Source organism: Lissotriton helveticus, chromosome 4_1 (assembly GCF_964261635.1).
Source record: "Lissotriton helveticus chromosome 4_1, aLisHel1.1, whole genome shotgun sequence".
Classification (NCBI taxonomy): domain Eukaryota; kingdom Metazoa; phylum Chordata; class Amphibia; order Caudata; family Salamandridae; genus Lissotriton; species Lissotriton helveticus.
In genome coordinates, this window is record NC_136063.1 from 2042877616 (window position 1) to 2042904225 (window position 26610).

General features: G+C 45.4%; 2 protein-coding genes across 6 annotated transcripts in view; one reads left to right on the top strand and one right to left on the bottom strand.

Moving 5' to 3' along the window:
* Positions 1–26610, top strand: part of LOC144829498 (uncharacterized) — a 458194-nt gene that overhangs the window by 381598 nt on the left and 49986 nt on the right. For all 5 annotated transcript variants that reach the window (XR_013610683.1, XM_078688691.1, XM_078688692.1 and 2 more), the window contains one exon: positions 18431–18525. Coding sequence is in view for 4 of the 5 variants with exons in the window: in XM_078688691.1 (XP_078544817.1) it covers positions 18431–18525 (95 nt within the window). In the remaining variant the exon portion in view is untranslated. The remainder of the gene's footprint in view (positions 1–18430; positions 18526–26610) is intronic.
* LOC144829499 (uncharacterized) overlaps positions 11208–26610 on the bottom strand; it is a 400486-nt gene continuing 385083 nt past the window's right edge. The window contains exon 3 of the transcript XR_013610687.1: positions 11208–11320. The gene's annotated coding sequence lies outside the window, so the exon portion shown is untranslated. The remainder of the gene's footprint in view (positions 11321–26610) is intronic.

The following is a 26610-nucleotide window of genomic DNA, read 5'->3' on the forward strand; positions in this document are numbered from 1 at the left end:
TCCTCCACCCCACCAGTGATGGCGGGGAGGTCCCCTTCCATGTTTGGGCAATATCCTGCTTGGCAAGTGTGAGGCCCAGAAATAACAAGTGTTGCTTGTACTGATTTCCTCCTACCCCTCAGTACTGTGAAGCAAGAATAGCTGAGGTTTGAATGGAAGTCGCCAGGACAGGACCTGACCTAGACAGGAAGTTATCCTATGCCAGAACGGCTGCAGTGCCCCACAGCTTCAAACCGTGTGTAAGAAGGTCCCCTCTGATTCGCCACATCTGCGGCACGTGGGATAGCGCACATCCTCCAGGGGCAGGAGCGTGTGTATTATGCTCTATGAAGGTATTTAAACTGGATTAGGCAGTATTTCGTAGCTACAGTGGCACCCCGTGGACTGGCTAAGGCTTCAGTCCAATCATTATCTGTAAAGTCAGGAATGTCAGCTTCCCAAGCAGCTCGGATTGTATGTAGTGTACTTTGGGTGAGTAATCAGTGTCTAAAAGATTTGCTGAATCTTGTACTCGCCAAGGACCCCATCAGTAGGCGTCCCTCTAAGGGATGAAACTCTGGTAGGCCGTCCAGGGAGCAGATCAGGGGGGGTCAAGGCATGTCTCCGCTGAAGATAATTATAAAACTGTGCCCGGTGAAGATGGTATTCTGTTTGCAATTGTTGGAAGGATTGCAGTGTGGATCCTGGTAATATATATCGCCTAGAGTAGAGATTGCAATATGGTCCCATGCTCGGAATCCTGAGATCCCGGTGACAGATTGCATGTAGGTTCCCTGCCACAGAGGGATTGTCTGTATAAAGCGCCCGTCCCAGCCCATTTTCTTCACAGTGTGATGCCAGAACTGTATGACGACTCTACAGGCAGGGGGTAAATGGTCAAGGTTGTTGCAACTGTAGAGAAAGGAGGGGAATGTTCCCCATCGCAAGTCTCTCCACAGCGAACGCTGGGTCTGTGAGTGAGCTGTACCACCACTCATTTATGTTCAGCAAGTGAGATGCAGCATAACAGGCATATACATAAGCAGTCGCTGTCCAGCCACAGTATGTCAACTGTGTACTGGTTTGCAATGCAACGCATACAGTGCCTCCCCCTCCATAAGAAGCTTTTGAGGAGCGCGTTGATCTGGGCAAACTACGTGCGTGGGATGTTGTATGGGAAATTTTGTAGTCCGCATAAGATGCGAGGTAAGGAGACCATTTTCAAGATTGCTGATCGCAAGAACAGAGACAAAGGCAGAAGGGACCATCCCCTCATCTCCTCCCGGATTCAGGATAGTAGTTGGTTGATATTATGCACCCAGGATATCGTGGAACTTGGCGAGATGAAGAGGTATTTGAAGCCCCCTGTTGCATGGGACAATTGCGAAACCCAGGAGCCCCGCCACAGGTCCCTGCACACTGGGAATAACACCAACTTTCCTGGGTTGGTTCCAAGGCTGGAGGTTTCCCCAAACACTGAAGCATCTGGAGAATACATGGGCCAGAGAATCCGGGATCTGTTAAGAATAACACATCATCTGCGTATAATGCGATCCTATCGGACCTGTCCATTGACCAGACATAACCTCACACTAATGCGTCTCGCTGCACCCATGCTGCTAAAGGCTCCGTCGCAAACGCAAATAGTAATGGAGACAGATGGCAGCCCTGTCTCATATCACGACGAATTGGGAGGAGTGCTGACCGGAATCCTGCAACTTGCACCGAGGCAGAGAGCTCTGTGTATAATAACTGTATTTAAGACAAGAAGCGCAGGCCAAAGTTAAGAGATTGGAGGAGCTGAAATAGATAGGTCCAGCTTAGGGAGTCGACCGCCTTGTCTATGTCGGCTAATAGGATGGCCGCCGGGTGGTCCAATTCAGGGCCTTTCGTAATGGCATTGTGGAATCGTCTTATGTTATGCCGGGTAGATTGATGCGGCATGAAGCCGGCCTGGTCAGGGTGGATAAGCTCGTGAATACACTTGCGGAGGCGGTCGGCAAGGACTTTGCCCAGTAATTTGGATTTAAACTTCAAGAGGGAGAATGGGCAGTAGGAAAAGGGTTCTTCTGTGGAGCTTCCCGGTTTAAGGAACACCACTATCTTTGCGTGACGCCAACCAGTAGGTAGGATGTAGGATGCGCTGCTCCAGGGCCTCGTGGAGTGCCTCTAGCAGGTGTGGACCAAGCTGGGTCCTGTGCGATCATAGGAATTCACTTGGAAATCCGTTAGGACCAGGCGCTTGGCCAGGGTGTATATTTGACAAGGCAGCACCAAGTTCTTCCACTGTTATAGGAGCGTCTAATTGGTCCCGTATGTGATCGGATACCTTTTGGGGTGGTATGTCTTTTAGGAATTCTTCTATCCGCGCGCTCAATATGGATTCCTTCTGTGCATATAGGATGGTGTAATAGGTTGCAAACGCCTGAGCAACCGCTTCATGGGTAGTACATAAACTCCCGTCCGCGTTTCTCAGTACCGGCACCGAAGAAGGAGACATCGCTGCCTGACATAAGCGGTGAAGCTTCTTGCTAGATTGTCGCCCCATCGGTAAATTCTATGTTGGGTTGCCAACCAAATCTCTGGCGCCTCATTAGTGAGATGCTGATGTAGCTGGTGTTGTATTTGGAGGAGGCTACGCTGCAGTATTGGGCTTGAGCCCTCTGTCACCTCGGCTTCAAGAGCCCTCTGACAATTTTCCAGGGCTACTATTTGGGCGAGATGCTTGCGTTTTTCACCTGCACAATAGCTGATGTTTACCCCATGGAGTGTGGGTTTAAGGGCTATCCACAGTATTATACTGGAAGGGGCAGTGGCCATGTTAGAGGCTAGATAGTCTGTAATCGCCTGTCTGAGGACATTCTGATAACCCAGGTCACGCAGATGCCAGAGTTACATTCACCATCTGAAGGGGGGTAGTCTAGTCTGGATAGGGATCTGTGAACGGCTGAAAGGAAAGTGAAGCCTAGTTCTGCAGGATGGTAAGCCAGGCATGTATCCAACCACCACAGGGTAGTGGCTAGCCGGTAGAGCCTGGATTCTCCCGTTTGAGGCCGGTGACCTGTCTCACACCTATGGTCCAAAGGCGACATGGTGTCATTTCAGTTGCCACCTAATATTGTCAAACTGTCTGGGAGCTCCCCCTCAAAGTTGTGTAATCCTGGCAATAAACGTGTATCCCGGGGGGAGGGGCGTAAATGCTACCTATAGTCATTGTTCCCCTATATAGTGTACCTGTCAATTTGGTGTAACGCCATCTGGATCTGGCCATAATTTAGACGTAGTGAAGGGGATCCAGCTATGTATAAGAATGGCAGTGCTGTGAGAACTGTGGGCGAACCCTGAGTATCAAATTCGAAACGGGGAAGACATGGGGCTTTATTGCCCAGTAGGTGGGTCTCTTGTACGAGGAGAAGGTCTGCCTCGCAACGTTTGGCTTATCGAAGGACAACACCTCTTTTATTTTATCTAGCACCCCCCTCCCCCCCCCCCGAAAATTCCATGTTATAAGGTTGAGACCCCCGGGCTGAGAATTGTTCTCATGTGTAGTCATCTATCATTTCGGGAGGTTGCCAGCTAAAGTAGACGTGTGGAAATGCAATGAATTCACTGTGCCCATGCCTGAACTGATATAACTCTTGTGCAAAGATGTTGAACATCCCACCCTCCCTCCCGCCACCCCAGTACTTCCACCGACAAGGAGTATCTGTTGCGGTTGGAGGGTGCCTGAGGCCCCAACTGGAGGGTGTCCCAGGGTGCCTCCACCAAAAGTACCCTAACTTCCCACTGAAATTAACTATAATTGTTAAGGGGGTTCAGTAGGCCACCAGCCTAGACCCTCAAGCAATTTTTGCTCCCCAGGCGATCCATAGTCTTCCAAGTGGTAAATGTCCATGGTCGAAGCCCTTTGTGGAAGAGGAAGGTATGGTCCCCCCGTGTTAATGACTCGTCGCCCTGTGTCTGGGAGCGCCAGTTAGACCTTGACCTGTGTCGTCTCTTTGAGTTGACCTTTGGGCGGTTCCTTTGAGTACCCTGCGAGGAATCAGACTCTAGAAGGGTGGGGTATGCGGTTTGAGATGGACTGTCTAACCGGCCCATGCGAAGGTTGCTTCTGGCGTGTCTTAGAAGAGGAACTTGGAGTAGTATATTACTCTCATGCGGGACTTGGAGTAGTAAATTACTCTCATATGTTGAATGTTAAGTTCTCTGAGTCAGCATTTGGCTGCGGTGAAGGATTGGCATCGCTGCTGAACTAGACGGGTGTAGTCCGGGAAAATCATTATGGTTTGTGAATTGTAGAGTAGTTTATCCCAATGAGATCTGGCATATTGAGGGATGGCATCACGGTCAACATAGTTCAGCAGTTTGGCTATAACTGGCCTGGGGCGTTCCCTCAGTGGGGGCTTTCTTGTCAGTGCCCTGTGGGCTCTCTCCACCACAAAGTAGGGGGATAGGGAGTCCTTGGCCAGAAGGGTTCTCAGCCATTGTATGAGAAAACATTCCATGTAGGACTCCTCCCACCCCTCTGGAAAGCCAATGAGGCGCAGGTTATTGCGTCTGGAGCGGACCTCAGCATCTTTCACCCGGTAAGCCAACTACGGCGCTACGGCGGTGACTTTATTCACTTTTTGCTGTAGGGTTGCCACTGTATCTTCCACTGTTGATACACGGGTTTCTGCCTCTGTAAAGCGATCTACAGCCTTTCTGAGATCTTGCCGCAGGAAGGAGACCTCTGATCCCACAGCACTCATCTTCGCATCTAGGGTGTCAGGGGCCTAGGTGATCGCGGTCAGCAGTGCGGCATTGTCGGGGATGGGGTTCCCATTGTCTGTATTACTTGCACCTCTGGGGAGATTTGGTGCAACGTGCTTTGCTTGGAAGTGGGGTCCGAAGGCGTATCCTTGGCCATGAGGACAGGGGGGTCCCCCGGGGTCAAGCGTGTGTCGTCTTCCTCCCACCTGTCTGTATCTGTCCCGTGGAGTTATCTGGTAAGTGTCTCCAGCAGGTGTCTCGCTTCTCGAGTGCTTCGGTGGGGGTATTCGCATGGAATACTGTGGTCCGGGCCTCATGGAATGCAGCCACCCCGGGCCGCAAGCCACAACGAGCCTAGCCCAGCCCACCGAGTAGACCCCCTAAAGGGACCAGACTCGCCAGAACCGGCCCACCGCCCCCACACTCAGGCACAACCCTCTGTGGACCACGGACCGCTGCCCTTCACAGGATGTTGTAGGTGGGCCGGGTCCTGGCCCTCGACCCCCCACGAGCAAGTAGTCCACCTCCACCTACCCCCGACGAGATGGCCCCAATGACAGCTCCGGGCACAGCCCGCATCACGGCGCCAGAGGAGGGCCCAGCGCTCTGGGGGGGAATGAAGGGTCTCTGCACCGCGGGCCTACCTGCTCCAACATGGGTGTCCAATGGATTAGGCAGGCCCTGGTATGCACCCCCACGGTACTGCCGGACAGCGAACTCTTCAAGTTGGGCCCGAGGGCCGATAACATTCGGCAGCAATGTTGATGATCGTGTGAATGCGGGCCCCTGCTATCAGCCGTTGATCCGACCCTGCCGCCGTGTCAAGTGTCGCCGGAACTCTGCGAAAATCCTGGCGTGGGGTGGGCTGCGGCTCCGGTCCGATCAGGCTGCTCCCCCAGGCACCACAAGCTCTGGCGCTGGAGACGCAGGTTCGGTCCAGGCACGGGTGGGTAAAGCCGTCTCCTCTGGCACCCCAGGCAGGTCTCCTTGGGGGCAGCGCCCCAGCCACATCGAGACACCCCCGCGGCCCCGGGCACCTGCCGCCGCGGGGCGCTCACCAACCGGTGCAGGCCCAAACACAAGGCAGCCGCTTCTCCCTTCTCATCCGAGGCCACCCAGGCTCGGAGTCATTTACTTTGCGGGGCCAAGAGCGCAGCCGGACCCCTACCGCCTGGAGCGCCGACGCACCCAGAGGGTCCTCCTCAGTATCCGCCGGGCAACAATTCTTCCATGTTGGACATCAAATCAAAAATCCAAATCACATTCTGCAGTCCACTCAAATCTGAAATTATTCTTCAACAATTGTCAAATATTGTATGTTTGGCAGCAAAGTTGGGAATATATTTGGAACACAATTCTGCAAGCCCAATAAATTACCGAACTACTTTACTACTCTGAGCTGCTGCACTCTGGATTGCATCCACCAAGATGGTTTAGGACTAATTCCATCACAGTCTATTACATGTCCCTAATATATGACCATATTCTCAGAAAAGTAACATTTTGAAAATTCTGTTGTCAAACCATGTGACTCCAATTGCCTAACCCTTCCTCCAACACCTTCTTTCCTAAAAACAAGTATGTCATCTTGATAACATTTCACACATCTCATTTTTCAGTTGATGCATTAATCGTTGAAAAACTACAGCCACAGATGCCAACTTAAATGGCTTTCGTTTAAACTGATAACAACCCTGCTGTGTGATCAACGCAGAAGTTCTTCAATGTCGTAAAACAACCAAATTTGGTGATACGCTGCTGATAAATCAGTGGTAGAGAACCACTCGACGCCTTTCAACAAAGATGACATTTCTTTAATCCTAGGCAATATATTACTACCTAAAAGGCGTAGATCAACGCATAACCTTACCCTGCTATTGCTGCGGTGTGCTACAACCAAAGGTAAAATCCACGCTAAAGCTTAAATTGGCTCCATTATCTCAGCTGCAACCAACTTCTCCAATTCATTCAGCACTTTCTCTTTTAATAAAATGGGAATATTTCTGACTTTGTGTATTTTCGGTAGAGCACCATCTTTCAGTTAATGTTATGTTCAAAGCCACATAACTTACCAATTCTGTTGCTGACAACAGTTGGAAATTTCTACAACATTCTTTCACCCACTAATACACCATCTACCACAAGTGCTTGCTTTTCGGTAATCTGGTCTAGTGTAAATGTTTCTGATCATGCCAACCTAAAACTGATGGCTTTTTCTTGGCAACATACAATTTTCCATATGCAGGTTGATTTTTTTTAAATACAAATTTGAACCAACGAAATCCAGTCATATACATTTTTCTCTCCTACATACCTCTCAGGTTGTTATCTGTAGTAAATAATTACGTTTCCACTTTACTCCCAAAATTACTCCTCCAAACATCCTCATTGATTATGCAACGGGGAAACCCTGAATCTGCAATAACTTTAAGATTCACGTCACCAAATTTCATCCAACACTCTGCTTTATTATCAACTAATAGGCACCCATCTTTTATATTCAAAATGAGTTTTTCCTTCAGTTTTGAAACTTCTTTCTCACTCCGAACAGAATCTGCTTTATCATTCTCATGACTGCTCACGCATTTAACCTTCTTAGATTTCCTGCTACACACTTTAGCATACTGCCCTACAATTCACTAACCACTACACCTATCTTTCCTGGTTGGGCATGACTTCGCAAATGCCGCATCAGCAACACTTGGGTGGTACCCTAGAAGAATTCAAGGATTTCAAATTACCACCCTCCGTCTTGTTTTTAATATTACCTTTGACTTTAGATACAATATCAAACTACTTAGGTTCAGGCTTCAACCCACTTGCACATCTGGTGGGCGTTTCTGATTTGGGGGCAATAGCTAATACATCATTGAGACATGCATCTCCATTTTCCCACAAATGCTCTTGAATAGCGGGATTAAAAGCATGTATGACAACCTGATCACGAATAAAGTCCTCTTGCAATTCACCAAATGCACAAGCCATAGCCAGTAAAATACTTTATTGCATAAGGTTTATTAAAACCATCACAATTTAATAAAACACAAATTTAAAGAACATACACATTCCATAGGGTGATAAAACTTTCAAAACATAAAAGCAATCTTTCGGTAATTTAAAAAAATAGTCCAAGTACTTAATCAGATTACAAGAGAGCTTAATTTTTACCACTCAGGCTCAGAATCTGCACCTGCCTGCACGACCTAACATTTTCTATGTGCTTCAAGCAACACTGAGCATATGCAAATGATGTGCAACAACGACACTTAAATGCAGCCACAGAGTCTGCATTTTCTGTCTACCCAGCTGTGTTGCCATGCAGGGATAAAGTATTTTGATGGAAAATTACCCATTCCTAGTAATAAGAATTTGCGCTGCAAGTTAATTTAAAAAATATTTTTTAGATATTGTTGTGCAACAAGCAATGTAGAGGAATTTAAAACAATCCAAACATTAGCTTTTTTGGCTAAAAATGCTTTATCAAATAGTTGTGAGGGTAGTTTTACCTTTCGATTTTGAGTGGGAGACAGTCGTAGACCAAAGTTCATCCAGACCCAACTCAGTTAATGGAGATTCGAAATATTTGCACCAAGGTTTGTCGAGTCTGAGATGCACCATTTCCTGCCATATATGGTAGTCTGGAGTACTTTCTAGTGCCTCCTTCATCCTTTTGCAGAACTGAATATAGGCACCTCGCCAGGCTAACTGCTGTGACACAAGCCCGAACTCCAGGTGTACTTGGGCTGGCGAGGTGTTTCTTGGTAATCTAAAAAAATACTTAAAAACAGACTCTTGTATGGAATGCAGCAATTTTGCATCTTTCCCTTTCCAGATTTCAGATCCATATGTCAAAGACGGGAGATGCTTGGCATTAATAAGTCTAAGAATGGGTTCTAATGATGGGGGTTTCATTTCTTTTGAAGCCTAGCAAAAGCAAACAACAAGGTTTTAGACTTCAGTTTTACTCCTTGCAAATGTAAATTAAAAGAACCCAGATTATCAAAATTCACTTTCAAAGAAGTGTAACTGGAGGCTGTTTGCAACTTTTAATGTAGATAACATATCGCCTATTTCTTAAAACAATTAGCGAAGGACAGCACCTTTTTCTTTTTCAAACGTATTATCATTTTATAGAACTTAATGTATGCGGCAAATGAGATCAACATCCCCTGACCACCCACTCTGGGGTCTTACTTCACAGTACAATATCGTCTGCATATTGATTGAAGGCTTGAAATCGGTTGACCATTTAAGAGAGGAGGGTTGAAAGAAAAACTAGTAAGCCAAACAGTTATGTCCGCTATCTGCAGATTCGATAATAAGGGTGCCAAAACACATCCTTGTTTAAGCACAGTACAGGTCTTAACTCTTTTTGAGACAGTAGATCCATCTCCCAACTTCACTACAACCCATCTGTTTGTGTATAACTAGACTGTGGGGTTTTAGGTTTAAACCTATAATAACTGATAAAACCCCACTGAAAGAAAAATAGCCCTCGCCGGTGAAAACATATAAACACTGAAAAAACACCTGCACAACCACAAACTAAATGTCATTCAAAGAAAGGAAAAAGAAAGTGAAAGAGTCATTTTGTTCTTACTGAAGGGGTCAATAAAATATAACTTTGTTATACAATCTAGCAGTAAGAAAGACTGGCTAACATTATTCTGCTTGAGTTTTGTTCTTTAGGGATGCCACTAAAATATTGTTTCTTCTTCCTTTTACTTTCTCAGTTTTATGGCCTTTGGTCTAAAGTTGCAGGGTTTAGTTTCACGTTTTAGGTTTAATTTAATTATTTTATAAACTGTAGAGAATCAGGACAAATCAAACTCACATTTGATATTTTGCCTGCATTTGATTCTTTCACTGATAGGTAAAATGGCTAGTTTCATAAAAATCTTTCCTAATATGTGTCATCACATTTGCCCACAGAGAATGGGTAAAAACCCTTAATACATCAGACCATAGTTTCTAGTGGGTCAGTATTGATAGGAGGTGAATTGCCAACACCTCAGGCTTTAAACATTAAATGCAAGGTATAGTGACAAGTATATATATCACCAAGCATCTGGGATAGTGGTGAAAACTTGACACCAGACTTTTGGAAAACATTGAACGCAGTGTCACTTGTTATGCTCTGCAAAAAAGGTTCTTTGCAAGTTCCACAAAGATTGGAGTGATATCGTTTGTATTTGTAGTGATTCAGCTACGTATATAAAACACTTGTGTGATGACCTGTCAAACGGTATGCTGAAAGCATCTTTACAATCTTCAGAGTTAATGAGGGATGCTATTGACTTTTTACACCATTCTGCTGCACTGTTTTCTTATGCCCAAGAACTAAAACGCAAATATTTATCATTTTGTGCTTTATGTGGCATCAAAGAAAGAGTCATCCCAACTATGTCCCTTAGCTGACAGGGCTATGAATGCTGAGAGGGCCTTTTCACCGAAGTTTACATGGGAAGGAAAGCGCGAGCGCACATGACCAAAGACTCACTGAATAAGTATTGTATGGTGTACTACAATAAGATTAATTTGCAAAAATCTCTTCGGACCTCATAAACACTATACGTACACTGTCTATATACCATGTTCTTTCAGTGCAGAAAGCAAGCAATGATAAAAGCAAAACATTCCATAAACACCGGAAAAACACTTTTTCTGTTGTTTTTAGTGGCGTGAAAATGTGTAACCACTGATAACAACTGTTTTTTAAGATATTGAAAACACTGAAAAAAAAACACCAGAATTTACCAAAAATAGAAACTGAAAACAGGACAGCCTATGTATAACATATCAATTACCCTCAACAACGTAGCCACGATATTCCATTTTCGTAGCCTAGCACACAGCCTTTGTTTCGAAACCCTATCAAAGGCCGTTTTTAGATTTATAAAACAGACATGAAGTGGAAGCTTTCCTGCATAGAACTTTTCAATAAGAATAGATAGAGCTATCAAGTTAGAAATTGTACCACTTCCTTTTTGAAAGCCTGTCATTTCTTTTGGGATAGATTTAAGAAAGGCAACCCATAATTCTAAGGTCTTCAGTAACAAGGATGCAAACTTTTTGCCTCTATATTCATCAAAGCAATTAGACTATAATCTGCTGCGATTCCTAGGTAAGATTTTAGAATTGAATGTTAAACTGCACCTCTCCAGGAGTCAGCAATATAATTTGAGTGAAGGCAATAATTATATAAAGAAGCAAAGATTCCTGCCCAAAATGGCACATTTGCCTTAGAGGGCTGCAGGCAAGCCATTAGGGCCTGGTACAACATTATTTTTTAACTTTATATAGACAGTGCAAACTGGATTACCATTAAAAACAAACTCAGACTCTTCATTCGAATTTTCAACAGACCCCTGGTCACACGCTACTAAAAGATTGTTATTTTGAGACGTCCTCTGGTATATATCCATAGCCAATTTCTTCAACTCGCTTACTTACTCATCAATAGATACCAATACAAACCTTAGGAGCAAATATTTATCCAATTTCTCCTTGGCTGCACTGAAGACGTTTGAATCACCAGTTTCTACAACAGATTTGTGTATTCGGTTAAATGTTTTCAACCCTTGAGGACCTAAGGAATGCAATTTTAAAAAAATGTGTTCAGGTGACATTTTTTCATCCGCATCAACCGTTTAAATACAATTTTTTTTAAAAATACTCCATCTATCCCCCATCATAACATCGATTACAATCAAAGGCCAAAACGCTTGAGCAGGACGCAAAGTAAAGGTTGGTTGACTCATTTTATAGTTTTAAAATAATGTGGAATTGTTCAGTGTCCTTACTTCACCAGTGAAGACAGGATTAGTCCACCGTCCAATCTTCACTGCACCCTCAATCATAAACAACTCCTCCCTCGTGTAAATAACTTATGTTTAATTACCAAATCAATGACTTCCACTGTTGCAGAGATAAAAGCTCTCCAAATCTATTCAAGCCCCCAATGGGAAACTTCTCCAGAATGTACAAGTGCATGAAAAAAACGTTCCTTAAAAGCTCCTCTCCTACAAGCCCAATTAAAGATGTTCGTCACTTAACCTCATCACATTGTAGAACGCGTGACATTGTCCCATGGGAGAGAAGCTCACAATGTGCAAAGAAAAAAGCTTCTGATGCTTCCGATGCAGCGTGGGCTCGGAAAGCTCCCGATGAGGCGTGAGCAGCGTCAGCAACTTAACTGCAAGTTGGAATGTTAAACACCATAGTTGAAGGGCCCTGGCAAAAATAAACCGGTTACTCACAGTTTCTTTTAATTGACTCGGTCTACACATGATATTATAATTATTACATTCGTTTTGTAACGCGCGCAGCTACCCAAAAAGGGTTTCCCGGCGCCTAGCACACAAATTGCTAGAAAAGGAGCAGTCAAGAACCGTTTGCTACTAAAAGAGCCAAGTTTTAAGATTTCTTCGAAAGCTGAAATAGGACGGGTCATTCTTCAAGGACACCAGAAGAGAATTCCAGATTTTGGGCCCAAGACACGAAAAGGGGCGGCCTCACATTCTTGCAAGTTTAAATCTGGGAATCACGAAGTCTCCGTGGGCTGTAGAGTGCAGGGGACAAGAAGGAATGTAAGGATGGGTGACCTCTTGCAGATACGCTGGTGCCACACCTTGTTTGATTTTAAAGATGGACCACAGGGTTTTAAATTTAATTTAATGATATAAATTAAATACAAATCCAATCCAAATGATAACGTTCCAGCAGCAGTCTACTCCTCTAGCGGTTCAACACTTGTCCTTTACTCACTGCAAATGCTTATTTCCAAAAATTCAAAACACTATCCACTCCTTACCACAACTACTGGTCGCCAACTATGTGGTGCTGAAATAATCCACAACTCGTAGCAGTGTGGTTGTAGTTTATTTCAGAGAAGATAAGGAGCAGAGAGGACAGAGACCATAAAAGCCAGTTGCTGCTCAATCCTTCTCCTAGATTCAATATTACACACACTCAGGAATGTAAATGACATAGTTAAGTCCTAATGCATTCTAAACAATACAAACATGTAACAATCTCCTACAAAGACGATACCCAATTCATCCTCTCGCTGACGGACAAGACACCCACCACCATTACATACTTCACCAACTACATGAACCTGGTAGCAGAATGGATGAGAACCATCTGCTTGAAAGTTAACTCCGACAAGCCTGAAGAACTGGCATTTGGAAACAAGACCAAAACAAAGATACACCGACCCTAGTCTACAAGAAAAACAACCGGAACCTCGCTCCAGAAACTACACTAAAATACAACATGAAAAACTGGAACCACCCTTCAGAGACGATACAAAACACAAGATGGAATTTACCACCACACAAAATCACCCAACCATCCTGGTGGTCTGTGGGATCTCACTGCTCGGTCTGTCGAATGACCAAATCCACAAACGTGTGTTTCCCTAGCCTTTCCTCCGCCGTGTGATTTTCCTCAGACTCCTCTTGCTTTCTGGAAAATCACTATCCTCCATAAACAACCACCCTGAACACCCCTCTATTACCTTTTCTGGTTGCACCACTCATTTCCCACCATTGTGGAACAAAGCAACTCTCCTCAAATTCCAAGTCCGCTCATTCTCCAACTTCACCCAATTTCCACCCACCATCTTCTCTCTGTACAGACCCTGAAACATGGACAAACCCTGACCCTCACAATCAGGCTTAACCTTAACCCAGTCACCCACATTGACTTGGCGCTCAGCACTATTGGCCAACTACATGGCCCCCTTGATCAGGGGTTCATTCTTTTCACCTGGCCATTGTCTTGTGGGTTATACCAAGAAGTATAAACATGCTTCACTCCTATGTTGCTCAGAAACTCTTTAATTTCCCCTGAAGTAATTTGCATGCCATTATCAGTTATCAACACCAAGAGAATACCTTTCCTACTGAAAATTTCTCCCAGAACTGCAATGGTAGCCTTTGTGCTCACACACCTCATGAAAGCTACCTCAATCTACTTTGATTAGGCATCCACCGAGACAACTGCATATCTCTCATGTTCAGGCAAGAAAACCAACAGTCCTGTGAAATCCAAGCATACCTTTTCACACACAAAATTTGCCAATACACCTAAACTTACTATCAAACTCTTGTCTAAATTGCTGCGCACCTCGCATTCTTGGACTCATTTCTTCACCTGCCATCCATTACAGGCACCAGATTCTTTCCTTGAGTCTTTTGAGTGTCCGTGTCCGACCCAAATGCTCCTTGTGCTAAAAGTTTGTACCTAACTGCACTAGGTGACACAAACTTCTCGTTCCTCATGATGAGTTTGTCTCCAATCAAAGATAATTCTTCAGCCACCTTGTGAAATGGTTTAACTGTATCTGGAAACGTACTCTCTCTTCTTACACCACCTTGATCATTTCCACCATTGCTTTGAGAACAACATCCCCTTCCATAGCACAAATCCAATCCTCCATAGATACACATCCCTGGAAATCCTCTGTGGCATCCTCCACACCTGCCACCACTTCTTCTCTATCAAATTCAAAATATATACTGCCTTATCCGGTAACCTTGACAAGCAGTCTGTCACCTGGTTCTTCCAGCCCAGCACATATTCAACACAACAATCATAATACATTAGTTTAACAGACAATCTTACCAAACGTCCCATTAGGTGCCAAAACCTTCAGCAAAGGCTTATGATCTGTCCTTAGGGTCACCCTGACACCCCAAATAAAGGTGCAAAAATAGTTTGTTGCCCATGCAGCAGCTAATGCATCCCGTTCAATGACTGAATAGTTACTTTCCGTGTGGGACAACGAACGGTAAGCAAGCGCCACTTTCTTCTCTGTCTTCCAATGTACCTGTGAAAGCACTGCACCTATGCTAACCGCTCTGGCATCCTCTTTAACCCAAATGGAAATTGAACCAAAATGCTAGCATTGAGAACGTTGACCTTAATCATCTCAAAAGCCACTTGTTGAATTTCATACCTCCTGCACCCAAAATGTAATTTTTTTCCTTTCGCAAATTCAAACCAGCCTTGAATATGCAAGCTAAGACCTCACCCAAAAGTATTGTACACAGTAATGCTTTCGCCAAAGACTGAAATGTTGTCGTGAAAAAACACATTTTTTTTTAACCCAGACAACACATTTAATAATATTTTCTAGAAAACAATTGCTGCTTACGACAATCTGAAAGGCAACCTGTTAAACTGAAAAATCCCTTCACTCGTTATGAAAGTGGTCAGATACTTGGAATCTGGATGCAGTTTCACCTGATGATAGGCACTTTTCAGGTGTAGCCTAGAAAAGTACTTGTCCCCCAGACAACAACAGAATCAGCTTGTTGGTTTGGCAGGGGAAGCAATCCATGACAAAATTTAGTTTGAGACTATGTCAACACAATTATCTCAATGACCCATCCAATTTATTTTTTGTTATCACCACGGGAGACAATCATTTTGTGGCCTCAACAGGCTCTATGACTTTGTACTTGATCAGACATCCATTCAAGTATACCCTTCACTTCTACCCTTATTGTCAGTGGAACTTTTCTCGGCGGATGCTTCACTGCCATGGCATCCTCCCTCATTATGATTTTGTGTCAGTATTCCTATGCTTCTCCCAACCTGTTCTCAAAAACTGATTTGAATTGTTCCAAAACTGTTCTCAGTTCTCCATCGTCCACTACCGTCACTTGGTTGGCAGTTCTTGGATTTACAATTATGTGCAAGTCCTACTGATGTGTCAAGCCCAAAATAGATTGACCCTCCACAGCCAAGGACAGTTTCCCATGGGTTTCTCGATCTATAAACTCAAATTTTGCTGACAAACAACCCATCACTCCAATGTCTGCGCCATTATAGCCCTTCCATATCACATCAGTAGATTTAAGTTTTCCTCTGGGCCAAGTGACGTCAAACAGTTGCTTTGGTATGATGATGTATACTGACCCGGAGTCCACCTTCAATGCAATTTCTTTTCCATTCAATTTGAAGTCAGTTTTGTTTCGTATTTTCATCTTCACATTGTATTCGCCCCTCTCACTTGCAGACACATCGCTGACCATTAGTACTTTGTGTACCACCACTTCCATTATCTCATCTACAGATGCAACACATTTGTTTGAGGTTTAGCAAACTCCTGCAAAATGTCTTTTCTTGCCACAGATTCGACATTCCTTGCCTATGGTAAAACAATGTTTTGAGTAGCCCAAGTGGAAACTGCTACCACACCTGTAACAAAAACAGGAGGAAGATCTCCCTGAGAAATTCGATGGTCCCCCAACTTTCATACTATCTCCTTTGCTATGATTGTTTGCAGTTACCAGTTTTTTTATTCACCACATTTACCAGTTTTGATTCATCATCCACCTCTGCTACTTATGAGATATTTTTGCATTCAATTTTTGCATTTCCTTCCTGCATCTCTCCGAATCCTCTACCACCGTGGCATCCGTAAGGGTGGGATTGCTGTCCACCCAAAGCCTCTCCTGCATTTTTTTACTGCTTAATTGGACTATTAATTAGTCCCTAATGAACTCTTCTGTCATGAGTCCAAATTGGCCCTTAGCTGCTGACTCACACAGTCTTGCTACAAAGTGATCTACTGACTCAAAGGTTGGGACGTTGCATCACTATATTCACAGCTTCAGCAAATCAGTGCTGTAATCGCAATTTGTTCTCTTTGTATACATTCTCGATCCCATCTCCACTATCATCATACACTTGTGGCAGGTATTTAAACACGTGTTGACCCTCTGTACACAAACAACCTATTAGGAGTGCTTTTTTCTGAGCGTAGAAAAACTTGTGCCTTCAAGCACCACTAAGTAAGTTTCAAATGTCTCTATCCAAACTTCCTATTCAATTGGTGGATCTCCGGGTTGCCTCAGAAACGAGGGGGGCATCACAATAGACTGGTTTATGTTCATTATATATAGCCACACTGAAATTTCACAAGAAGACTCTTAAGTGGCACTGCAACACATTACAAAGAGTAAGAAAAAAACACAGATTGTTTGGATTTGGAGCTTACGAGGAGGTGCAGTCGTCCCTAGTATGGGAACTGGCAGCAAGCTTGGTGCGCCGTGAGTGGCAGGTAAGTTTAGGATTGTGGAGGCTAGGCAGTTTTATGGCACAGCATGCTGGAAGCACAGTGGCCGGGAGACGGAATCCAGATTGCTTGTGGGCTAGCGCATGTGAGCGGAATGAGAGGGAGCAACCGCGAGGTGGAAAGCACAAACACTTCACATGCTCAATACTGACTGCCGCTCCAATACCCGTTTTTCGTCTGGTGGGCCAGGTCTCACTGTATGAAGTGAGCGGGCACCACTCTTAGGTGTGGCAGCACTACCCGACAGCATAGGCGGGGTAGGGAGCTGCGATCTCTTGGCCTACCGTTACTTGGTGTTGAGGACTAATGTCGTCAGGATTATGCTGCTGCTGCTGGTGATAGATGCCTGGCCATCTCCATCGCCAAATATGTTGTGAATTACACGCTGAATCTGGCTGTGGTAGTTGAATTCTTTAAGTTTATTTGGATATAGAAATCCTGTGACTGTCACAGCCAGGCACCAGCCGTTTCTCCCTGGTTACTCCGAACCCCATGAAGTCACATGGCATTACAGGCATGACAATCTGTAGAAGCATCACAGGACTGGGCACAGGAAAAACACTGGGTTACATGCAGTGTAAGTCCACATTAAAACATTATAATGTCCTGTTAATCTACCCCTGACACTTGCAACCTTCTTTCACACTTTAACGTAACAATTACCATGTTGTTTTAACTGCTGAAACATGGCCTGTTTGTGTGGGGTTGACCAAATATATGGTGGTGTGAGTTCATCTCTGAAGACCATCACTTTGCTATTAAAATGTACCATTTCAGCATTTACTGTCCAGCAGATTTTAGCTGATATCGTGTTTGCTACCTGTAGAGTCATTTCAGATGATCTGTAAGGTTGTGTTTGCTACCTGTAGAGTCATTTCAGATGATCTGTAAAGATCACTATGTGATTTTCAAGGGTTCCCCAGAACCTAAAAGAAATCAATCACAATAATCTCCAAAATTCTACATCTTGAGACCATAATTCCAGGACATGCATTTTTGGGGTTCCTTAACCGCAGACTGGAGGGTCCTGGCCACAATTTGGTACACAAGACACTGCATTTCCATGGATATTCTGAGCCATCACATTCCCTATGTTGGTCTTCCACACATTCTTACTACCCATTAGAACAAGGATCTTCTTGACTGGGGTAATACAGTTAGGTTAATTTTCGGTTACTAAAATGACTTGGGAGACAGCAGGATGACCAGCATTCTTGCCTGGTTGTTGCATGTACATTTCCACCTTGGATTAATATGGCCTTTGTTCATCCCTGCCTCAGCAGGTAATTATTGCCAGAATATCCACACCATGGGAATACATGTAGGACCACTGCTGACCTAAAATATTCTGGATATGTTCAAAGTTGAGAGAGGCTTAAAATGAGGAGTGGGGCAGGGTGGAACTCTGGAGTTTGGTTGTTTTGGAACGTGTACACATAAGGATTGTCTGTCCAACTTTGGAATCAAGACGCACTGTTTGACTGTTAAAGGGGACCAGACAGTGAGATGATTGGGGTGAGAGGAAAGAGGGAGAGGTGTATACATTTTACAAATAAATTAAATGATGATTAGTTAACCTAATTAGTAACTGTTCTTATATTGCCACAGGCACCACAAGAGGGATTCGTGACTGCTGGCACAGAAAAGCAGGAACACTTTTTAACATTTTCCAAGAGCAAGATCAGAATGAAGAACTGATTTGCGTAAGTTCATCTACAGACTATTGTGTGCTCCTTAAAAATGAAACCTTGTTTAACCAAAATGATCAGCCTTGTTGGACAGAATAAGCGTTTTCCTCTGGATCAACCCTTGTTTGAAAGTGCTGCATTTAAAAAAAATGTTTACAAAATAGAGGCAATTGGTCACATATCTGGTACAGTTTCACTGGCCCCTAATTAATCTAGTTGAAGCACAGGCTAAACTTGCTGCATTGTTCATTCATCTGGGTCATTCTCAGCCTCTTTAAAACAATGGTAGGTTTCTCGTATGTCTAAGGGGCATGGTCATGGGCTATGCATATCTCATTTCAAATGTGATTATTAACAAAAGAGAAAATGGTTGAGAGATCCAGTTTCACCAATGCAACAGTTGCATGCTTCACTGAACAGGAATTATCTATATTTCTCAACTGTTTTAAAATTTATCAACAGGATAGATAGCCTATTTACCATAGGTGTTCCAAAAGCAACCTTTTGCCTCCTCCTTTATGACATGTGGCCATTACAGAGATGAGAGTGGAAGGTTAAACAGAGATGAGACACTTTGAAAAGACATTAAGTAATAATTGATCAGGAACATATTTTCCAACTCTCTACTCTTCACCTACCCTTATAGCTTTCTGAATTAGGCCTTAAGTGCCCCTGATGCTAGAAGTCCGCAGGCAGCTACCCCTTCACATGGTGAACTCCTGTGCTTACCTTCTGGTTAAAGTCAATTGTAATATGTTCAACCAGTGCACATGCACCACTAGTCAGCTGAATATAACGTTTTTTTCATCAAAGACAACATGTAGCATAGCTGGATGCAAGATTCAAGCCACTGCTAGTAGATCCTACAGCTCTTTTCAGGTAGCATTTGCCTGAACCTTGACTCAATGGTAAGAAAGCTTGGTCTGATGCCGTTTGAGGATGGGAGAATGATTGTGGTGTTGGAGAGATTGTAATGTGTTTATGTAGAGCCAACAGTGGACAGATTTCAGCTGGGGCAGCATTGGAAGAGCACCAGGTGATATTTGAGTAGCCAGGATTGATAGGTTCACAGACAGCATGCAAATCACATGCAATTTAGATTTGTTCTGCTCATTGGTATGCAAAGTCTACACTGGAACAGATTTTGTTCCGCTTCCATCAAGGTGGATAAGGGATTGTTAACTTGATAAATTCTCCTGTGGGACCAGCAACAAGCCTCCTCATCTCTGAGGTCTATGCACAGGGTAAGATGAGGTTGAATGTTTACTAAAACCAGGCCAAACTCACAAAGGTACAGGATCAGAACAAATAATTGTATACGTCCTGTAATGTCTGTCATAGAAACGCAAAGAACATGGTCTAAGAAGGGAATTTAAAAGGTCGAAAAGGAGGCAAGGGACAATCAAACTCAGGGTTGTTAATCAAAGAGGAGAATTTATTTCTAAGACTAAGCAGAAGTTCTATGAAAAGAGTAATAAAACGGTTATTGGCAGACCGGCTGTTAGTGAGGGGGTAAACCCGTTCCCTCAAATGAGAAAAGATTGGAACAAATATTACCAGTGATTGGACCCGCCCACTGCAACTGACTCACCTCGATTAGAGGAATATTTGAATGGCTCATCATTGATCAAGAGTCCTCAATGCTTAATAGTCCTGAAATGATTGGAGAAGTTCTAGGAGCACCAGTATTCATTGATGTGTTGTTCAGGTTGATCTAATAAGTGAAAACAAAATTAGGCTCAAGGTATGGGTAACTTTATTTGGCAGTGCTATATAAAAATGATCTTGTCTGGTGAAGTCACTAATAGACCTGGCATCCTTGGCATGATTCTCCCTCAAACCTTTTGCCTTCACTGGTCTTGTTGGCTTAATTTGTATTTGGTGGCTTTAAGACTCTGCGCTAATCAGTAAGTTTTTGTGCTTTTTTCCCTAAAACGTGGTACAATTGTTTTACACCAAATTGGCATATTTAATTTATTTGTAAGTCCCTAGTAAATGGTACTATATGTACCCAGGGCCTGTACGTTAAATGCTCTAGTGGGTCTGCAACACTCATTGTGTCAGCCACTAGAGTAGCCTTTTAAAACATTTCTTAAGCCTGCCACTGCGGCCTTTAGTGCAGTTTTAAACTGCCATTTCGACCTGGCCAAATAAACCTTTTGCCAGGCCTAAACCTTCGTTTTTAAAACATTTGTCACCCCTAAGGTAAGCTCTAAAGGCTCATTTGGCAGGGTGCCTTGTATTTAAGAAGTATTACATGTGGGATTAAGTTTTACATGTTCTGATAGAGAAAAACTCCTCCAAATTTTTTTTTACTACTGTAAGGCCTACCTCTCTCATTGACTAACATGGGGTTACCATATTATATTTAATAAGTGATACGTTTTGATTGGGAGCAGGTACTGTAAAGCTGGATTTTAAGTCACAATTCTGAAAAGTTTACATTTTCTTGTCTAAACAATTTGTGCCTTCTGCCAGTATCATGGATCACATGACTGTGAATGGCTCTGCTGTTAAGGTTTAATGCATTCCTCTGATAGTCTCACAAAAGGGGATTACGTGTGGATAGGTTTGCTCATCTCGCCAGGATCGTTAGTGGTGGAGTCTTTACCCAGCCCCACTTATACTTCAAAACCTTTAAAAGGGATTTGCCTTATGCAACTACAAAGGAACTTAACACTAGTCTTTTGTCACCCCATACTTCTTGGAGCCTTGACAGGGGAAGTGAAGAACTTTCCAGAACTAGATGCAGGGGTATTATAAATACTGGACCTCCAGAGCCACTCTTCAGTACACCCCTGGGCCTGTGGACATTACAGAAGGAGAAGCTTCCCAGACGACTGACCTACTTGTTGAGACCTGGCTTGTTCCCCAGAGGACTGCCTTGCTGCTACCAGAGGACTGGCTTGACCTCCAGAGGGATGCCCCGCTGCTTGAGGGCTGCTCTGCTCTCTGAGATTGAAGACTGGACCTGCTCCTTGACCTGCTCCCTTCATCCGAGGATACGTTTGTGACTGCAAGGGTCAACTGGCTGACCTACAGGGACACCAAGTGCCACAGGCCTCCCCGCAACTGCCCAGATGACCTGCAGCAATGGACCTACAACTGGACCTGCCTGAGCCCTGCTGGTCTCAAGCTCCACAGGCCTCCCTGCAACTGCCCAGATGACCTGCATCAATGGACCTACAACTGGACCTGCCTGAGCCCTGATGGTCTCTGCTGGAGCGGGTTTCCCGATCACAAGAGGTGCCTACCCAAGGTCTGGACTCTTGACTGAAATCATTTGAACTCCTCCTTTAAATAAACGTGAAATCCTGAGGTTTTTGGCACTTCGCGGCCACAAATGGACTCATTTGCATCAGGAATCTGCCTCCCGTGACAACTGCCAACACAAAGCTTCAGTGAACCCAGCAACCACCAGTGACGATCAGCAACACAAGATTAGCAATTTGCGCTACAGCAATGACAGCGCGTGGTGACCACCAATACAAAGCCCCGGCATCAATCTTCTGTGGCGCCCAACCGGATTTTTGCGCTACAGCGACAACCATCAATGACGCTAGACCTGATCTTCGTGCTACACTGAAGTGGGACATCCGCCTCCCTCAACCAATAACCCAGTTTGTTACAGCCACTTACTTTTTATCCGATTGGGTTTCTCTGGAAGAGCGGTTAGATCAAAGGCAGATATGACCTTCTCTCTCTTGCTGAAATACAGAAATGACCAACTTCAATGCTGTTCTTACAGACTGGTAGCCTTGACTAAAATGGACTGTTTCTTGCAGAGAGGATGCATCACATTCTTCCATTTATCACTGATTCAGGCTGGGCAGAGTTCTGAATGAATTGGCACATAAAGGAACCGGATTGTTCTGCTTTAACTTGGGCCGCCAAAACCAGTCATGGGCACTTTCTTTGTTCTCCATGCAGGCTGCTTTACAGCCTCCATGGAGAACAAGCCCAGGCTCCGTTTCTCTGGTTGAGCGTCCAAGCAGGACGCTCAAAACCAATCACAGCGCTGCATTACAGCGTTGTGATTGGTCAGGGGAGCCTGGGTGCCTACCAATCGCAACGCCTTGCTGTGCTTCCGTCCGGAGAAGAGAAGCAGCAAAGACGGAGGACCTGGCGCAACGGTAAGTTTATTTTATTTAAAAAAAAAATAAAAAATAAATATGCGCAACCGTATTTCCCCCACCTGTGCGCCACCCGCCCGCCCTAGCACCCACGCTTGTTAACTCCACCCCACTAACTAAGCGGGGAGTTAACAACGCCACTGTTTTAGATGCAGGTTTTGGAGATGCAATGGAGCGTCTTTTGGTGGTGGCTCCGCAATAAGCTCTTTGTTGTTACTTTGGGACACCTTTAATTTTTCTTTTATTGAATCAATGTACTATTAACTGTTTTCATAGTCTTTATTAGTACTTATTTTCAGATATTGGTAATGTATTCTATAGTAATTGCATTTATCGAAGGCTTATTACCACTGATGAGGTATTGAAGTGCTTTTTCAAGGGCAACGTTCTGCTCTGCAACCGAAGGTTAGCGGTTAGTGCAGTGGTTATTGTTGTTTATTGGGATTAGCCTTTTTCTCTCAAGGTAACCATTCCATATGTTTTCACCAGTGTCTTTGTGATTAAATTAGGATGATTTAGATGTAATCATTAGAGAGGGTTTAGGGGAGTATGTGCGTTCATGCAGAAAGGGATGGGTTGATAAATGAGGTAGAGGAGATTAGATATTGTTAGATTGCAGGATATGGCATTTGAAGAAGAATCTTGTGAACCCTGCAGCAAGACAATAATTGAGATTAAGGCAAACATGCATGTGACTTAGAGTAAGCCGTGCACAGAGAGAGGAGCAATGCAGAGGATGGAAAGAAAAGAGTGTCATTCAAAAGAACAAGCATTTACAATGCAATGGTTTTGCCTTTGTTAAAGTTTGAGCTATTGGCATTGCTCTTGACAATATTTTTATTTATGTTTTTTTAACATAAATAAATGGCATTGTCATTTACAATGCCACTAGCTTGATCTCTCGCAAATGACACACACAAACACCCACAGAGAGCCCCCCCAATACACACTCAGAGGCCTCCCCACACACACACCCACACAGAGCCCCCCACACACACACACCCACACAGAGCCCCCCCACACACCCACAGAGCCTCCCTACACACTGCGAGCCCCCCCACACACTGCGAGCCCCCCCACACACTGCAAGCCCCCCCACACACTGCAAGCCCCCCCACACACTGCAAGCCCCCCCACACACTGCAAGCCCCCCACACACTGCAAGCCCCCCACACACTGCAAGCCCCCCAACACACTGCAAGCCCCCCAACACACTGCGAGCCCCCACACACTGCGAGCCCCCACACACTGCGAGCCCCCCACACACTGCGAGCCCCCCCACACACTGCGAGCCCCCCAACACACTGCAAGCCCCCCCACACACTGCGAGCCCCCCCACACACTGCGAGCCCCCCCAACACACTGCAAGCCCCAACACACTGCAAGCCCCCAACACACTGCAAGCCCCCACACACACTGCAAGCCCCACACACACTGCAAGCCCCCCACACACTGCAAGCCCCCCCACACACTGCGAGCCCCCCAACACACTGCGAGCCCCCCAACACACTGCGAGCCCCCCCAACACACTGCGAGCCCCCCCACACACTGCGAGCCCCCCCCACACACTGCAAGCCCCCCCAACACACTGCAAGCCCTCACACACACTGCAAGCCCCCCCAACACACTGCAAGCCCCCAACACACTGCAAGCCCCCACACACACTGCAAGCCCCCACACACACTGCAAGCCCCCCCCACACTGCAAGCCCCCCCACACACTGCAAGCCCCCAACACACTGCGAGCCCCCCAACACACTGCGAGCCCCCCCACACACTGCGAGCCCCCCCACACACTGCGAGCCCCCCCACACACTGCGAGCCCCCCCACACACTGCGAGCCCCCCACACACTGCAAGCCCCCCCAACACACTGCAAGCCCTCACACACACTGCAAGCCCCCCCAACACACTGCAAGCCCCCACACACACTGCAAGCCCGAGCCCAAGCGTAGTTACAGGCAAATAGAAGGGGGTCACGTAAATGAAAAGGACGAGAGTTCGTAATGATACGTGTATTAAGCACACAAACGCACTGGAGAATGAATAAAGGCAGTTACGCAGGTGACACTGGAGAGTGGTAGGAGAAGGTAATATAGTGTCATATAGTGACATGTAAGAAGCTCAAGTAGCTCAAGTAGTGCATGGTCTAAAAACAGTCTCTGGGAGAGTCTACATCGAAAGAGGATATTAATATCGTGTGTCAATAACACAAGAAGAACCCCACAAAGGTATACAAGTAACAGAGGAGGGCGGGGGGGGGGAAGAACCGCTAGTCGGAAGGAATGTAAAATGATGCACGTTTCACCTGCTGCGCTCTGTGGATGTCCAGGTTCTCTTCGGAAGACAAAAGAAAAGAAAAAAAGTACGGGGTGATTATCAGAGGACGAGAGTGCGAGCGGCGTGATGACTGACAGTGACAGGGGGTCTTACCGTGGTGGCGACTACTGGATACAAAGTCGGCCACGTGGTAAAAAGTACAGTAAACGACCAGGGCACCCCGTGCCAAAGGTGGGAGTACTGTACTGGACTTGCCCGCCCTGTGTCCGGTAAATGTGTGATGTTTGCAGCTTGGACTGTCGTAAGTGGCAAGTGGGACACAGCCAGAAGGGCTGGCCAAAAGAAGGCCAGTACAGCAGTTTTGTGTCAATATGGGTTCGTTTAATAGTGGTTTCTGTATGAGTACACCAGTACATGGATTTGTGGAGCCATGGAAAACGTAGGTAAGGTAAAAAGGCTAGGGGGGGAAAGACAGGCGACATCCTTAGCCTTTTTACTTTCTTTGAAATACCATTAGAATGCACAACCAGCCACAAATGTCCCCCATATTTCTTTAGTGGATGTTTCTGTTCTGTGAAGATGCCTTAACATTCTATCCACTTTTGCTCAATGTCCCTGGCCCACTATGATTTCCAATTGACTACTTAACTTCCCTCCGAGATACAGCAGTGTGTCGTGAAAGGTCTTAATTTGCATTTTGTGAAGGAGGTAGGCTTTTCTTTTGGGTGCTAAGGTCTGTTCTTTGTCCCAGGCCATTCACTCCTCACCCCACCTAGCCTGCCCTATTCATCTCTCCACTTATCCCCTGCTCCGCCGGCCCTCCTCCGTCTTTTCCACCTGCCACGCTCTCTCCTACTGACTGCATGTGTTCTCCCCCCCCCCCCCCCCTAATAGACTTGTAGAGAGGGAAGGACAGATTCAGTAGTACTAGTGCGTGTTTTCTCCCTCAAAGTCCCTATTTCCTCTCTCCCCACCCCAGCTGCTCTTTTCTGCCCTTTTCATTCCCATGTCTCCCCATCTCTGTTCCCCTTCAGCTCGCGCTCAGTCCCCCCCCCCCTCCCTCCAGTGCTCCCTCTGTCTCCCTCCTTTGGTCTGCACATGTCCCACACTATCTCCCCAGATCTCTCTCTCTTTCTCTTTTCACTCCGTCTTTCTAGCTCTCTCGTGATCTCTTCCGTGCTCACTCTCTCGTGCGGTCTGTCTTCTTGCTCTTCTCCCCCCGTGTCTCGTCTGTCACATCTCCCGCGGTCTCCTCCTCTTCCCTCCTCTCTTTCGCCCATCTCGCGTCCTTTCTCCTCCTCTTATCATCCCGCCGTTATCCCACCTCACCCTTGGTCGCTCTGTTGCTGTTCTGCTGCATCTTCTTTCGCCCCTGCTCCCTCTCCTGCGCTCTCTGTGTTGTCCTTTCTCTCTCCCTCTTTCTGTCAGGCACTCTCCGGCTCTTTAATCTCTCTCCCGCTTTACCCGCCTTCCTTCTTCCTTCTCTCCACACCTTCCTTCCTGTCTCTATCGTGTTCGGTTTTTCTTCTTTACTTGGCTGCTCTCGCACTCCCTAATTGTTCTCTCTTTTTTTTCCTCCTTCCATCGCGTCGTCTGCTCGCCTCCCTCCCCAATGGTACCCTCCTCTCTCCCGCGCTCTCTCTCTCTTCCTATCTGTCTGATGCTCTTTTGTCTTTTTTCCTCCTCTCC